The sequence below is a fragment of the Melospiza georgiana genome, chromosome 16 (assembly GCF_028018845.1).
Source record: "Melospiza georgiana isolate bMelGeo1 chromosome 16, bMelGeo1.pri, whole genome shotgun sequence".
Lineage (NCBI taxonomy): Eukaryota > Metazoa > Chordata > Aves > Passeriformes > Passerellidae > Melospiza > Melospiza georgiana.
Window position 1 is genome coordinate 2099865 of NC_080445.1, and position 13268 is coordinate 2113132.

General features: G+C 49.4%; 1 protein-coding gene across 1 annotated transcript in view; it reads left to right on the forward strand.

Annotated features, from left to right (window-relative positions):
• Positions 1-13268, forward strand: part of CACNA1H (calcium voltage-gated channel subunit alpha1 H) — a 108720-nt gene that overhangs the window by 61256 nt on the left and 34196 nt on the right. Inside the window, exons 11-19 of the mRNA XM_058035191.1 lie at positions 802-919; positions 2338-2493; positions 5345-5435; positions 6782-6990; positions 9653-10078; positions 11225-11325; positions 11663-11786; positions 11905-11973; positions 12083-12267. Of these exons, the coding sequence (XP_057891174.1) occupies positions 802-919; positions 2338-2493; positions 5345-5435; positions 6782-6990; positions 9653-10078; positions 11225-11325; positions 11663-11786; positions 11905-11973; positions 12083-12267 (1479 nt within the window). The remainder of the gene's footprint in view (positions 1-801; positions 920-2337; positions 2494-5344; positions 5436-6781; positions 6991-9652; positions 10079-11224; positions 11326-11662; positions 11787-11904; positions 11974-12082; positions 12268-13268) is intronic.

Consider the following 13268-nt stretch of genomic DNA (forward strand, 5'->3'; position numbering starts at 1 on the left):
CAGGGCTACACCCAAGATGAACCAAAATGGTCCCAAAATGCACGACCGCTCACGGGGTCTCTCACTTTTATAAGTTCTGCTCCATTTGCATATTGGAGTTAATTGTCCAATTACAGCTTCAGGTTATGCAGTCCCATCCTTGTTTTTCTCTCCTCAGCCCACGTTTGTGCTCTTGGGCCTGAGATTTGGATCATTTGTCCTTGGTCCCCAGCTAGAGGAGGAATTGTTTTGTCTCCCTGCTCTGTGCAGAGAGCTCACCATCCCCTAATGTGAAGCTCAGACCCACCCACTAAAGCAGCACAGAACCAGAAAAATAGAAAAGCCAAAACCTGAGGCATCAGGGGGGATGCTCACAGTGGGATATTCACCCTTTTCTGGTCTGTTTTTCATGGAATGCCATCATTCCAGAGGTGAATTAAGGACACAAACAGGCAATCACTGCCCCTCAGAGGCTCCTGAGCTGTGCCTGTCACTGACTGGACCATACCAGTGTTAGACTTGGGGTGGAAGTCGTGCAGATTCCAAGATTTCTGTCTGTTTGACCCTCTAATGCCCCTCAGAATCCTTCGAGTGGAAACCAGAGAGCTGGCAGCATGGTTTGTCATTTTTCCAGACAAAGGAGAATCCTGGATTTTCCTTCAGTGCAGACAACTGGAATGAAATGTGAGGCAGGAGAACCAAATTGTGGGGTCAAAAAAAAAAACACTGGGAGTGGAAAAGTGTCCGTAAAACCCCTGCAATCCTCCCTGCAACCACATTTCACCCAGGTATTCCTTCCATCTGCCTCTTTCCCCACTGCAGCATCCTTGGCATGCACCTTTTTGGGTGCAAGTTCAGCCTGAAAACCGACACGGGAGACACGGTTCCAGACAGGAAGAATTTTGATTCCTTGCTTTGGGCCATTGTGACCGTGTTCCAGGTAAGCTCTGCGTCCTCGGGGATGTTTTAAGGGGGAACACGAGGAGTTTTTATTCCATGAAACTCTTCCAGGAGGTGTCAAATTTGGAGTGAAGAGTTATTAGGGTAGAGATGGGTTTAAAAGCCCTGATGGAGAAGAAATCTACTCAAAATCAGCACTGTCCATATCTCTTGTAAGTAAAAGGAGGGCATCCACTCTTATTTTCCTTTTTGCTGCCCATCCTGCTCCTACTCTGCAGATCTCTGTCTCCTTCACTGCCTTTTGCAAACAATTCTGTGTGACTGGGAGTAACAGATCCTCTCCAAAATCAGAGCTGGAGGTGCTGGGGAAGCCTTGATATAAAAAGTTGTGTTTCCTCTGCAGCCTGGTTTGTGCCTGAAATTCCTGGCAGTTCCACAACAGAGGAATCATGGTTAATGCTGTTTCAAGGATATTTTAAATATAAAAATTAGACTTTTGTGTTTCAAAGCTCAGGCTTTAGAATCTGAGTGCAACAAGTGTAAATAAAGTTTCTAAAGGCAGAGTAGCATCACTCAAGGTGGAAACCAGGCCAGAGCCTTCCCTGTGGATATAAATTCTCACAAAGGAACAAGGACAATATCAGCCCCAGCCTCAGAGCTTCCCATTTTTCCCTTCCCAACACATGAATTGCTGCATTTCTCCTCCCAGTCCCTTGGGAAATGCAGCTGGCACGGAGCACAGAGGCTCAGTCCTGTGTCCCAGGAAGGTTATTGAGCAGCATGACTCAGTGCAGCACTCCTGTCCCCAAAGCCACCTTGGTTCAGGGGGTTTGAGGCTGTTTCCATTGCAAGAATTAATGTGGAACATCAGCCTGTCATCCATTTCTCTAAGATTTTTGAAACTGGAGAGTGAAAATCCCTGAGGAAGATCCCTCAGAGCAAAGCTTTGCAGTGATGGGGATTTTTTTTTCTCAATGTTTTTACCTGAAGGAAACAACTTCCCTGAGGTTCTGGAGCCACCCAATGTCATTTATCTCATTAAATATCCTGTCCCTTACCCTTTCCTTCAGCTCCAGCTGCCTTCTAAAGAGCAGCCTGAAAGGAGACAAGATCTGAGGCCTCAGGTCTGTTATCTTCTGATGGTTATCAAAGGAGGCAACACCTCCAGGAAATAATGGGATTAGGACAGTGCATCCTTCACCTGGGGATATCTTGGATCTAAAGTGTCCTCTGTGGGCAGGCCAGTGCCTGCAGGGAGGGCAGGCTTGGCCAGCAGAGGTGCAAAGATCTAAATAAAGGCAAATTTCTACAACGTGATCCGACATCACGTGCAGAGAGCCGGACAAAGGCAATTCCTGCTGCCTCATCTCAGGAGAGCTGCCAGTGGAAAGGTCAGGGGGAGAGGGAGAATGGCAGGATTGGGTGCACAGAGGAGCTGAGGGTTCCCTTTCCCTGCAGATCCTCACGCAGGAGGACTGGAACGTGGTGCTCTACAACGGGATGGCCTCCACCTCCTCCTGGGCCGCCCTCTACTTCGTGGCCCTGATGACCTTTGGCAATTACGTGCTCTTCAACCTCCTGGTGGCCATCCTGGTGGAAGGATTCCAGGCAGAGGTGAGACATCCAGGCTGAGGGAGGGGGAGAGACCTGACACACACGTGTGGGGATGATCCATGGCAGGGAAAACATCCACCCATGCAGGCAGCCCTACATTTAAATTTAAGGGCTGCAGATGATCTGTGTGAGCACCTGAAGCTCTTCTGGATCAATCTTTGCAGCTCTAAATTTGAATTTAAGCGGTTCAGATGAGCTAGGCTGAGCACCTGAAGCTCTTCTGGATCAATCTTTGCAGCCCTAAATTTGAATTTAAGGGCTGCAGATGATCTGTGTGAACACCTGAAGCTCTTCTAGATCAATCTTTGCAGCCCTAAATTTAAATTTAAGGGGTGCAGAAGATCTGTGGTGGGCATGTGAAGCTCTTCTGAGTCAATCTTAAAGCCAAACTGGATGTGGACTGGGAATTGGGGGACCAGGACTCTGATCTCCTACACAGTCTGCTGTGTGATTTAGAAGAAATAATTTAGCATTAATTTTACTCACCAAATCTCCCATATACCCCATGGTTTGTGTTCCTGTGTGGTGGAACTCAGGCTTTCAATACATTCAAAAGTTTTACTGAAATGCAAACAGATTAAACCAGCTGGCTTCCCTTGATGAGGGCTGGTTACCTTGTCCTGCAGGGAGCTCAGGGCTCTAAGCAGGACTTTCCCCTCAGGAATCCGTGCTGTCCATGGCTCTATCCTGTGATTCCCCATGTTCCAGCCCTGAGGACCAGGCAGAATGAGCCCTGTCCTTTCCTTGGGACTCTGTCCCTCTGGAATATTTAAAGCCAGGAGCACAGCTGCTCAAAACCCGTTCCCAGGTTCCTGACATTGAATTTTCAGATCTTTAGGACGATGCTTTGAGGTGGAAGGAAGTTTTCTCCTTTAGGGATCTTTGCAGGGAGCAGCTCCCGTTCCTCCCCTGCCCTGTGGGAGGTTGAAGCCGGTGCTGATGTGAAGCCAGAACTCTCTGAGTGCCTGATTGCTCCTCCAGACAAGCTGTGGTTTCCCTGCCCAGCCCTAATGGCTCCTTTCAGAGCTGTTTCAGACCATGATTTAAATGTGTGCAAGCTCTGCTTTTCCCAGCCTGGATCATTCACCCCAAGGGCCAGCAACCACAGGCATGGCATTTGCAGGGCACATTTGGCTCTCCACTCCCATTTATTATCAATCCTGACATCAGGCCTGTGGGCTTGTCACTTGTCTCAGGGAGAGGCATTACACAAAACCCTTCTCAGCTGCCAGGGCTCCTCTCAAGCCTTGCACTGGGAAATCATAAAATCCTGGAATGCTTTGGCTTGGAAGGGACTTTAAAGTTCTGGTTCCAACCCCCTGCCACAGCTAGGGAACCTTCCACCAAACCAGGCTGCTCTGGTTGTAAACCAAGGACAAATTATTGTGGAGCTGGGTTTGCTTTTGTCATCCCTGGCTCTGCTGCTACGCTGGGAATTCTTGGTTTGACCTCTTTGACTTTGCCTCTGACAGGGTCTGCTCTGAGCAGTCACAGGAGGCACTGAGGGGAATTTCTCCTCCATTTGCTCAGGTGTTTCTTTTATTTATCTGGAGAGGGACTCCTGGGACAGCTGAGAGCTGCTCTCGACTCAGAACCATCAGCAGGGCTTCAGCAAGGGCACTAAAATTGTCCTGTGAAGCATAGCACACGCTCTCAGCCTGATCCCAGCTCCTGATCTGCCTCTGGAGCAAATCTGCCAGGAGTTTTCCTAGAAGAGAACAGACTTAAATGGCCACAAACCCATTTTTAGTACATTTGTGTTTAGTACAAGTAGCCAGACTTCAAGCAGGGCCATAATTGCATATTTGTGTTTACACCGTTCCCATGTCATTTTGAAATCCCCCCCAGAGCTGCTCTGGGAGAGCAGGCAAACCTCCCAAAATTGTGCAGATCTTTCATCCACTCTGCACTGGTGTTTCTGCTGTGAAACAAAGATGAATCAGGGAGCTCGAGCCGTTCAGTCATCCTGGCTGCAGCTCTTGGCAATAAATCACAGCAAAGTGAAGCTCATTGCCACTTCAGCACCGTGCCTCTGGAAACTGGGGGGGGTTTGTCCAGGCACCAGGCAAGGAACTGTGCTGCTTTCTCTGGGATCAGCCCTTCCATGCAGCCCTTTGCTGTCAGTTTGCACAGGTTTCTGCAGCGCTGAGGAATCCAGACAGATTCCTGCTGGCATCCTGCTGGAATCCCTCCCTGAGCAAGGAGAGCCTGAGGATGGCTCCTCTGTCCCAGGCTGATCATCTCTGGTAGCAGATCTGTCCAAAACGAGCTGGAATCACAGGAGGAAAGGCAGGGTGAGGGTGGCTGTTCCCTGTCCTGAGCTGCTGCAGGGCTGCCAGGCACACTGGCCCCGTGCCCTCTGCCTCAGGTTGCCAAGAGATTTCCCAAAACAATCCCAGCCAGCACAGAGGGTGCAAATCAGGCTCTCCAGATCTAAGTCAATTTGAAAGTGCTGTCAAACAGAGAATTAAATCCCTCTGACACCCTTTGACATCAAACCCTAAGTGCTTTCAGCAGGGATCACAGAGAGAGCAAACACGGAGCCCCACTGTGCCAAGTTTCTCAGTCATTCCTGCAATTCCAGCTGCTCTGGGATGTTTTCCCCTGGGATTTGCTGTTCCTGGAGCTGTGTAGGAAGCACAGTGACACGGCAGGGACACGGTGACAACCACAGCATGGTCCTTTCTGTCCAAATGAGTGAAAACAAGGGAGAGGGACTTGCCTGGGATCATTCCCAGGGTGGTCTCAGAGGGAATTTGGCACAAACCACCCACGGGGAGCAGAGGCAGCTCAGAGCTGCTGAGGAATCCTAATGACTTGGGTCTGTTAATTACCCTCCTCCTCTCTGCAGGGAGATGCCAACAGGTCAGACACAGATGAGGACAAGACATCTGCCAACTTCGAGGACGAGTTTGAGAAGCTGAAAGACCTCAGAGCAACAGGTGGGGCTTTGTGTCTGCATTTTCCTGGGAATCTGGGAGCTGCAGCTCTGCTTCCACAATGGAAGAATCCAGCTAATTTAGCAATTAATCTGACTGCAAAGTCACCAGAGCAGCTCTGCAAAGTGTAGGGGAGGCTAAATGAGCACTGATATTTCCTTTAGACAGATGTTTTTCTAATTTAAACGTTCCCCAAGAATTTTTAGCCGTGTCTCCTCCCTCCTCCTGCACCATTAGCACAGAGTGCTTTGCTGACAGCAATGTTCTCACCCCACTTCTCGGCAGCTTTTCCAATCAATCAAGATCTCATCTGTTCCTTTTGGTTTCCCACACAAAATGCATTTGGGTGAGGTTTGATGGATGGAAAATGTTGCTGCTCATTTGTGTTCCAGGAGGGTCTGGCAGTCGGTTTGAGGGGAGGCCCACACTGCTCTGCTGTACCAAAAACATGGAATTGGAGGTGACAGCCTTCACTTTGCAGCCAGAGGGGTGACAAAAAGGGATCACACATTTTAACAGTGAATGATGGCAAACAGGAGCCTCTTCAGTTCCTGCTTCCTTTGATTCCCAGCTTGGGCTCTGTGAGGATCCCTCCAAATGCTCCTAAACCAGGATTTGTGTCAGCCAAGGAGATGCTGGTTGTGGGGAGCAGATGGAATTAAGCTGAGGAAGGGGCAGAGTCACCTGTTGGGGACACAGAGGTCCCTTCCAAGCCAAGCCATTCCATAATTCCATGGCTCCTTTGGAGGACACTGAATTCCCAAAAGCCCCTTAAGAGGTCCTGGCATTCACCCAATGCCTTTCAACACCTTGTGGGGACCTCACTGCCCACAGCTCCCCCTGGCAGAGCTCCTGGAGGTCCCCAGGAGCAGTGTCCCCTCACGTGGTGTCCTCTGGTATTGTATTTGTGGGGTGCCCCGTGGCAGGAAGGAATGATGAATCTGACTCCATGTTCTCAGAAGGCCAATTTATTATTTTAAGATACTATATTATATTAAAGATATGTTATAAATATGAAAATATTATATTAAACAGAAGAATACAGAAAGGATACAGACAGAAGGCTAAAAAGATAATAATGAAAACTTGTGACTCTTTCCAGAGTCCTGACATAGCTTGACCCTGATTGGCCAATAAGTCAAAACAATTCACATGAAACCAATGAAATAATCACCTGTGGTAGACAATCACTAAACACATTCCAAAGCAGCAAAACACAGGAGAAGCAAATCAGACAATTATTGTTTTCATTTTTCCCTGAGACGTCTCAGCTTCCCAGCAGCAAAACCCTGGGCAAAGGGAATTTTTCAGAGGACATGACTGTGCCACCCTGTCCCCTTTCCCTGCAGAGATGAAGATGTACTCGCTGGCTGTCACCCCCAACGGGCACCTGGAGGGCAGGGGGGCCATGCCCCCGCCCATCATCCTGCGCACGGCCGCCACCCCCATGCCCACCCCAAAGTGCTCCCCACACCTGGACTCCCTGCACGCCCTTGGGGACTCAAGGAGAGGCAGCAACGCCTCGCTGGACCCCACAGGCTACGACCAGAAGTCCTTGGTAAGTCCTTGGTCCTTGTCCATGGTCCCAGTCCTGGGTTCTTGTGGTCGACAAGTGTCAGAGGGCACTGTGGGGTCTTGGTTTCCAGGTGGTGGTGGGATGCTCTGGGGTGGAAGGGACACACAAGGATTGAGGGAATGGCCCTGACAGGGGTTGATCCCATAAGTTTGGTGTTGTCAGCACCGGCTGAGATCAGCTTAGGGTCGTGTGGGATACTGGGGACAGGCACTGCTGGAAAATGAAAAGGAGGGTGGTGGAGGGGGGAAATGAGTAGAAAGGCAGGGGGAGAACAGAGCTGGGCCAGGACAGCAGAACAGCCAGGGACAGAGAGTCCATGGAAAGGGGAAACAGGGATGTACCATGATCCAGGGTTTTCCTGCCTCCCTGGAAGCCCTTGCCAAATCATCTCACTGGAGAGCCATAACCTGAATGAGTCCAGCTACTCCCAACCCCTCAGAGGAGGAGCAGGAATCTTTTCCAGCCACACCAGACATTTGGAATGTCTTGGAGAAGCTGTCAGGTGTTCTGTGAGGATGAGACCTGCAGCCCCTTGGTGTTTTGGGGTTGTATCTTGAATTTATACTGTGTCAGGGAAATGAAGCATTTTCCCTTGAGCTCTGGTGACAGCCCCACAGCCCTCTTGGAGGGGAAATCAGGGCAAGAAGGCATGAGGGGGTTTGGAATGAGGAGATGGGATGAGATGATCCTCAAGGTCCCTTCCAAGCTAATTCCACGATTCCTTTGGAAGGCTCTGAGTTCCCACAGAGGCTGTGACATTCACCCAGTGCCAGGATCGGGCTGAGCTGCTGCTCTGGCAGCCGTGCCTGCAGCAGGGGGGTGGGAGGGCAGCTCTGGGTGGGCACACAGGGAGCAGAGGCAGCAGGCAGAGTGGATTTCTGCTGCTGTTTACCCATCCCACTCCTCTGCTCCAGAGCTGCGAGATCATGTTCAAATCAAGGCAGCAGACCGTGAAGGCACCTCACGCCCCGGCACAGCCACCATCCCCCTTGCTAAGCTGCTTAGTCAACCTAATGCCTTTGAAAAGCAAACAGAGCTGACTGCTGTTTGCCTTGGGCTTTCATGGCACTGCAAGCTGCTGGACAGGGATGTTCATCCTTCCAATCCTTTCTCAGTGCCACCAGCCAGAGGCAGGGGAAGCAGGCAGGGCTGCAGTGAGGAGGAGGAGGAGGAGGAGGAAGGCAGTTTGCTTTGGTTTGTGCTGGGAGGAGGGTGTGGAAGGAAAAGGAGTTTTCCTCCTGGCTTTTCTGCACTGACCTTAAGCTCTCTCATCCTGGGAATTGCCTGTACCTGCCCAAGAGTGCAGACAGGCACTGAAATTTGTGGAGGAGGAACATTCACTCCACTTTCTCTCACAGCAAATGGGAGAAAAGTAATGGAAACAGGGGCACAATTCCTACCAGGCATGGGTGACTCATGTTCCCTTTGGAAGGCAGGGAAGTTGTGAGCTGAAACTACCAGAACATGAGCAAAGTTCAGCAAAATGCCACTTATTGATGTCTTTGGGTTCATTTTTATGAGGAGTCGGTGTTGCCAGGGAATCACCGAGATGGAGGGTTGGAGGCTGTGCTCCAGGCGTGGTCCAGGTTCAGTGTGGCCCTGACTGGGTGCTCCCATCTCAAGGATGGAACTGGAGTGGTGCTGTGTTGGTTTTGCACCAGGGAAGTGATGTTTTAACAGAAGCTGCAAACAGTTTCTTTTGTGTTAGACAAAAAAACAGTTAGTAATTAGGTTTGAGAATTAACAACCTGTTAAATACTGAGAAAGTCAACAGTCCTTTATGAACACACATATAAAACCATATATATGTTGGAAGCTTACCTCTTTTTCTTTTGCTTTGGAAGCAGGTAAACCCACTACATTAATTAGTACATTAACCAAGAAACCTCAAATCAACAACTTAAACCACTAGGCGGGAAGGGGAGGCCGTGACTTTCACCAATCTGGGCAAAACTCCCCAATCCTTTGGGGATAAACAAGCCCTCCCTCCCTCCCTCCCTGTGGGAATCTAAAATCAGAGGGTTTTGGGAAAGCTGCAAAAGGCAGGCCTCAGAGACAGCAGAACTGTGATTAGAGCTAAGCAGCAGCCATGAGATTTGTCAGCAGAGAAATTATATAGGTAGAAAAGTAAAGACAAATAGAACAATGGTTTGTGTATTAACACTTGTCTAGAATAAACTCCCTAAGCTACAGAAAAGTTTATCTAGTGAGATATTAAGGAGTTCTAAGCTTAATAATGGATCTCTGTGCATTGTGTTTCAAGGCTTACAAGCAGGTATTTGAAATAAGCAAATTGTTAAGCAAAGGTACGTGTGCTTATAGTGGTTGGATGGAACTATTGTCAATATGGTCTTGATTTTTGTGATTGGTCAAAAAACTTTTAAAGTAAGTTGTAACATTAAGCTCTTTGTCTGCTGCCTGGGATGTGAGCTGCTGGCATCTTCCCATTGTCATAACCATGTAATGAGGCTGATGCTGGAAAATACAACAGCTCAAGGCACGTTCCACAGCAGCCCTGTCCTGTTTGTGATTTGTACATAGCCCCCGGCCAGCCACAAATGGTGCCCCTCTGTGAGGCCTGCCTTTCTCACCTTTCCCAAAACCCTCCGATTTCACGGATTCCCACACCTCCCTTCTCTCCCAGTCCAGCCTCCGCAGCTCCCCCTGCGCCAACTGGGCCACCAGCAGCACCTGGGGCAGCCGCCGCTCCAGCTGGAACAGCCTGGGCCGGGCGCCGAGCCTCAAGAAGAAGAACCAGTCGGGAGAGCGAGAATCGCTGCTCTCCGGAGAGGGCAAGGGCAGCACGGACGACGACTCGGACGACGCCAAGTCCGGCTCGCCCAGCCGGCTCTCGCCGCCGCGCCGGGCCGAGTCCCTGGATCGCCGCGGCTCCCAGGAGCTGCTGCCCGAGCTGCTGAGGGTGCCCTCCGTGCGCCAGCTTGGGCCCGGCCCCGCCGCCCTGCTGCCCGCAGAGTTCCACGGCTGCAACGGCAAGATGGGCGCCGAGCTCTTCCTCAGGGTGGACGGGCACAAGGAGGACGCGCTGGACTACGAGGATGACGGGGAGGATGTGAGTGCCGAGGGAGATGGGGGCTCGTGGTTTTACAGTGGGTTTTCTGTTCCTAAAAGGATGGATGGAAATCTGATGTGGAAATGTGTTATCCTCTCCTGAGGGATGGGCCTTTTCTTCCTGAAAGATCCCTTTTTTAAGAGATTTTTTTTAGGCCAGATGGATGGAAATACGACATGGAAACGTGTTATCCCTTCCTGAGGGATGGGCCTTTGCTTCCTGAAAGATCCCTTTTTTAAGAGATCTTTTTAGGCCTGTGTTGTATTTGCAGGGAAATGCCCCAATGAAGGCAGGAATGATGAATCTGACTCCATGTTCTCAGAAGGCTAATTTATTATTTTATGATACTATATTATATTAAAGAATGCTATACTATACTAAAGAATACAGAAAGGTTACTTACTAAATGCTAAAAAGATCAAAATGAAAACTTGTGACTCTTTCCAAAGTCTTGACACAGCTTGGCGCTGATTGGCCAAAGAGTCAAAACAACTCACACCAGAATCCAATTAAACAACCGCCTGTGGGTAAACAACCTCCAAGCACATTCCAAAGCAGCAAAACACAGGAGAAGCAAATGAGATAAAAATTGTTTTCCTTTTCTCTGAGGCTTCTCAGCTTCCCAGGAGAAAAATCCTGAGTGAAGGAATTTTTTCAGAGAATGTGAATGCCACAGGCCTGTGACAATCCCATGAGGTAAAACTTTCTTTTTTTCTCAAAAATGCCTCATATTTGGGCTAATTGGGATTGTCCCTCTCCAAAATTAGCTGCTGACACAATAGGCTTTACTCACAGGAGCTGTTTGGTGTCATGAAAGCTTGGAAGCCTAAAAAGAGATGTTTTCCACTTCACTTTTTGGTTGCTTGAGGGCTTTTTGAGTTTGGCACAACTCTGTATCTCCAAAATGACCCCTTCCCAGAAGTCTTGCTTTATCCTGTCCATCTCTTCCCTTTTTCCACCCCTTTCCTCCTTATTTTCTTGGACAAATGTGATAATGGCCACCACAGCTCTGTCCCAAAAGCTGTGACCGCCTACAGACACAATAAAAACCCATTTACAGCCCCCTCCTTCCACAAAACCACTGTGAAAGTTGAAGAGGCAGGAAAATAAAAGAGGAAGAAAAGGTGTTCCTTCTTTTTTACCCAGAGTTATTGCTACCGGATCCGCAAAGCCCTGGAGCCCTACAAACCCCAGTGGTGCAAGACTCACGAGAACTGGTCCCTCTACTTGTTCTCCCCACAGAACAGGTAAGAAATTCCAGGGAAATTCCAGCCCAACAGGGGTTTGAGGTAATGAAATATTGCCTTCCTAGCCAGCCTCCCCTTGGGAAAAATCCTTCAGAGCTTTAGGATCCAGTTCCTGATTTTGAGGTGAAGTTTTCCGTTCAGTGTGGGCAGAACTGTGTGGTTCACCCCGTTGCTGTCAGTGGTTTAGCCAGCATTAGTAATAATTAATAATTAATGATAATCATGGCCGAATCCTGTGGAGATGCTGCCTCACCACTTGGGCTGGTGCTGATTTTTGGGGAGGAGACTGTTCCTGACCCAAACTTCTGAAGGATCTGTTTTTCCCACCTCTCTCTAGGTTCCGAGTGACATGCCAGAAGGTCATTGCCCATAAAATGTTTGACCACGTGGTGCTGGTCTTCATCTTCCTCAACTGCATCACCATAGCTCTGGAGAGACCAGACATTGACCCCCTGAGCACGGTGAGAGGCATTTCCTTCCTCCATCTCCCATCCAGATCTTCATTTCCTCAGGACCAGAGCCTGCAAGATAAATGTTGGATTTCTGACTCGTGTCTCTTTGTTGTTCTGTGTTTTCCAGGAGAGGATATTCCTCAGTGTCTCTAATTACATCTTCACTGCCATCTTCGTGGTTGAAATGATGGTTAAGGTAATTAGAGCTTCATCCCATGGCCCAGAGCAAGTTCTGGCCAAGACCAGACCATACCAGAGTTATGATCTGGATGAAGATTTCAACGTCTCCCTTCTCCTGGCTGCAGGTGGTAGCTCTTGGCTTTTTCTCTGGGGAGAACACGTACCTGCAGAGCAGCTGGAACGTCCTGGATGGAGTGCTGGTCTTTGTGTCCATCATTGACATCATTGTGTCCATGGCTTCAGCAGGAGGAGCCAAAATCCTGGGAGTCCTTCGTGTTCTGAGGCTTCTGCGGACCCTGAGACCTCTCCGGTAAGGGCTGATAAATCAGAGAGTCTGGGAAATGCACGAGGTCTTGCTTAATAACACAAAACACTGAAGTACAACGTGGGTAGAAACATCTTTGGGGATCTCTAAACTCGGGGAGAAATTGTTTGAAAGCAGTGAAATGAGCTCAGATTCATCTTCAGCTCGGACATGTGTAGCTGGAGTTTGGAGTGAGAGGTGTGGTCAGAATCCAGAGTGAGGGCAGTCAGAGCCTCCCCCACACTGCAGCTTTGTCAGCCCTTCCCAAATCCTTCTTCCACTGCACAACTTCACAGGCACTCCCCAGCAAAGAGGGATTTGCAGTTGAACAGGTGCTGATGAGGATTTGATAAGCTCCAGCATCCTTCTGAGGATTTGATAAGCTCCAGCATCCTTCCCTGCTCTCCCGACCCTGCCAAACATCCCTGCTAAGCAGCTCCTCCCTCAGCCAGGCACAGGAGGGCAGAGCTCCCAGAGTTTGAGAACAGGAGTAAAGATAATCTGTGTTTTGGTTATGATTACACAATAAAGAGGGATAATGCTTGGGGGGGATTTGGATCAGCTCCTATTCTGGTTTTGTCCTGTTTGGCAATGAACAGGAGCCTTTTTTTCTGAAATTTCAGGGGAATGAGGCAGTCACCTCCAAAACGCTGGAAACTTTCTAGGACAAAGCTGTGCTTGTGAGTGATAGGAAGAGGGAATCTTTTATACCACAAGAACAACAGCTCTTTGTGCTCTGTGTCCCCTTAGTGACCAGGAAATCAGTGTTTCTGGCTCCTTGCTGTTCTGCTGGTGGCACCAGTGTCCCCTGGCAGTGCTGGCTCCCCAGGACACCCTGGACAAGTCACCATGTGTGACCCACAGAAGTGGGAACAAAATTCAGGGCACGGGCAGTTCATGAGGAAAGGGGAGGGGGAAAGGGGGAATTGGTCTTTGAGAATAACTAGGCCAGATCCTATGAATAGAAAGGAATTCATCACCTCTCACCACGGCCTCACTGAGCACAG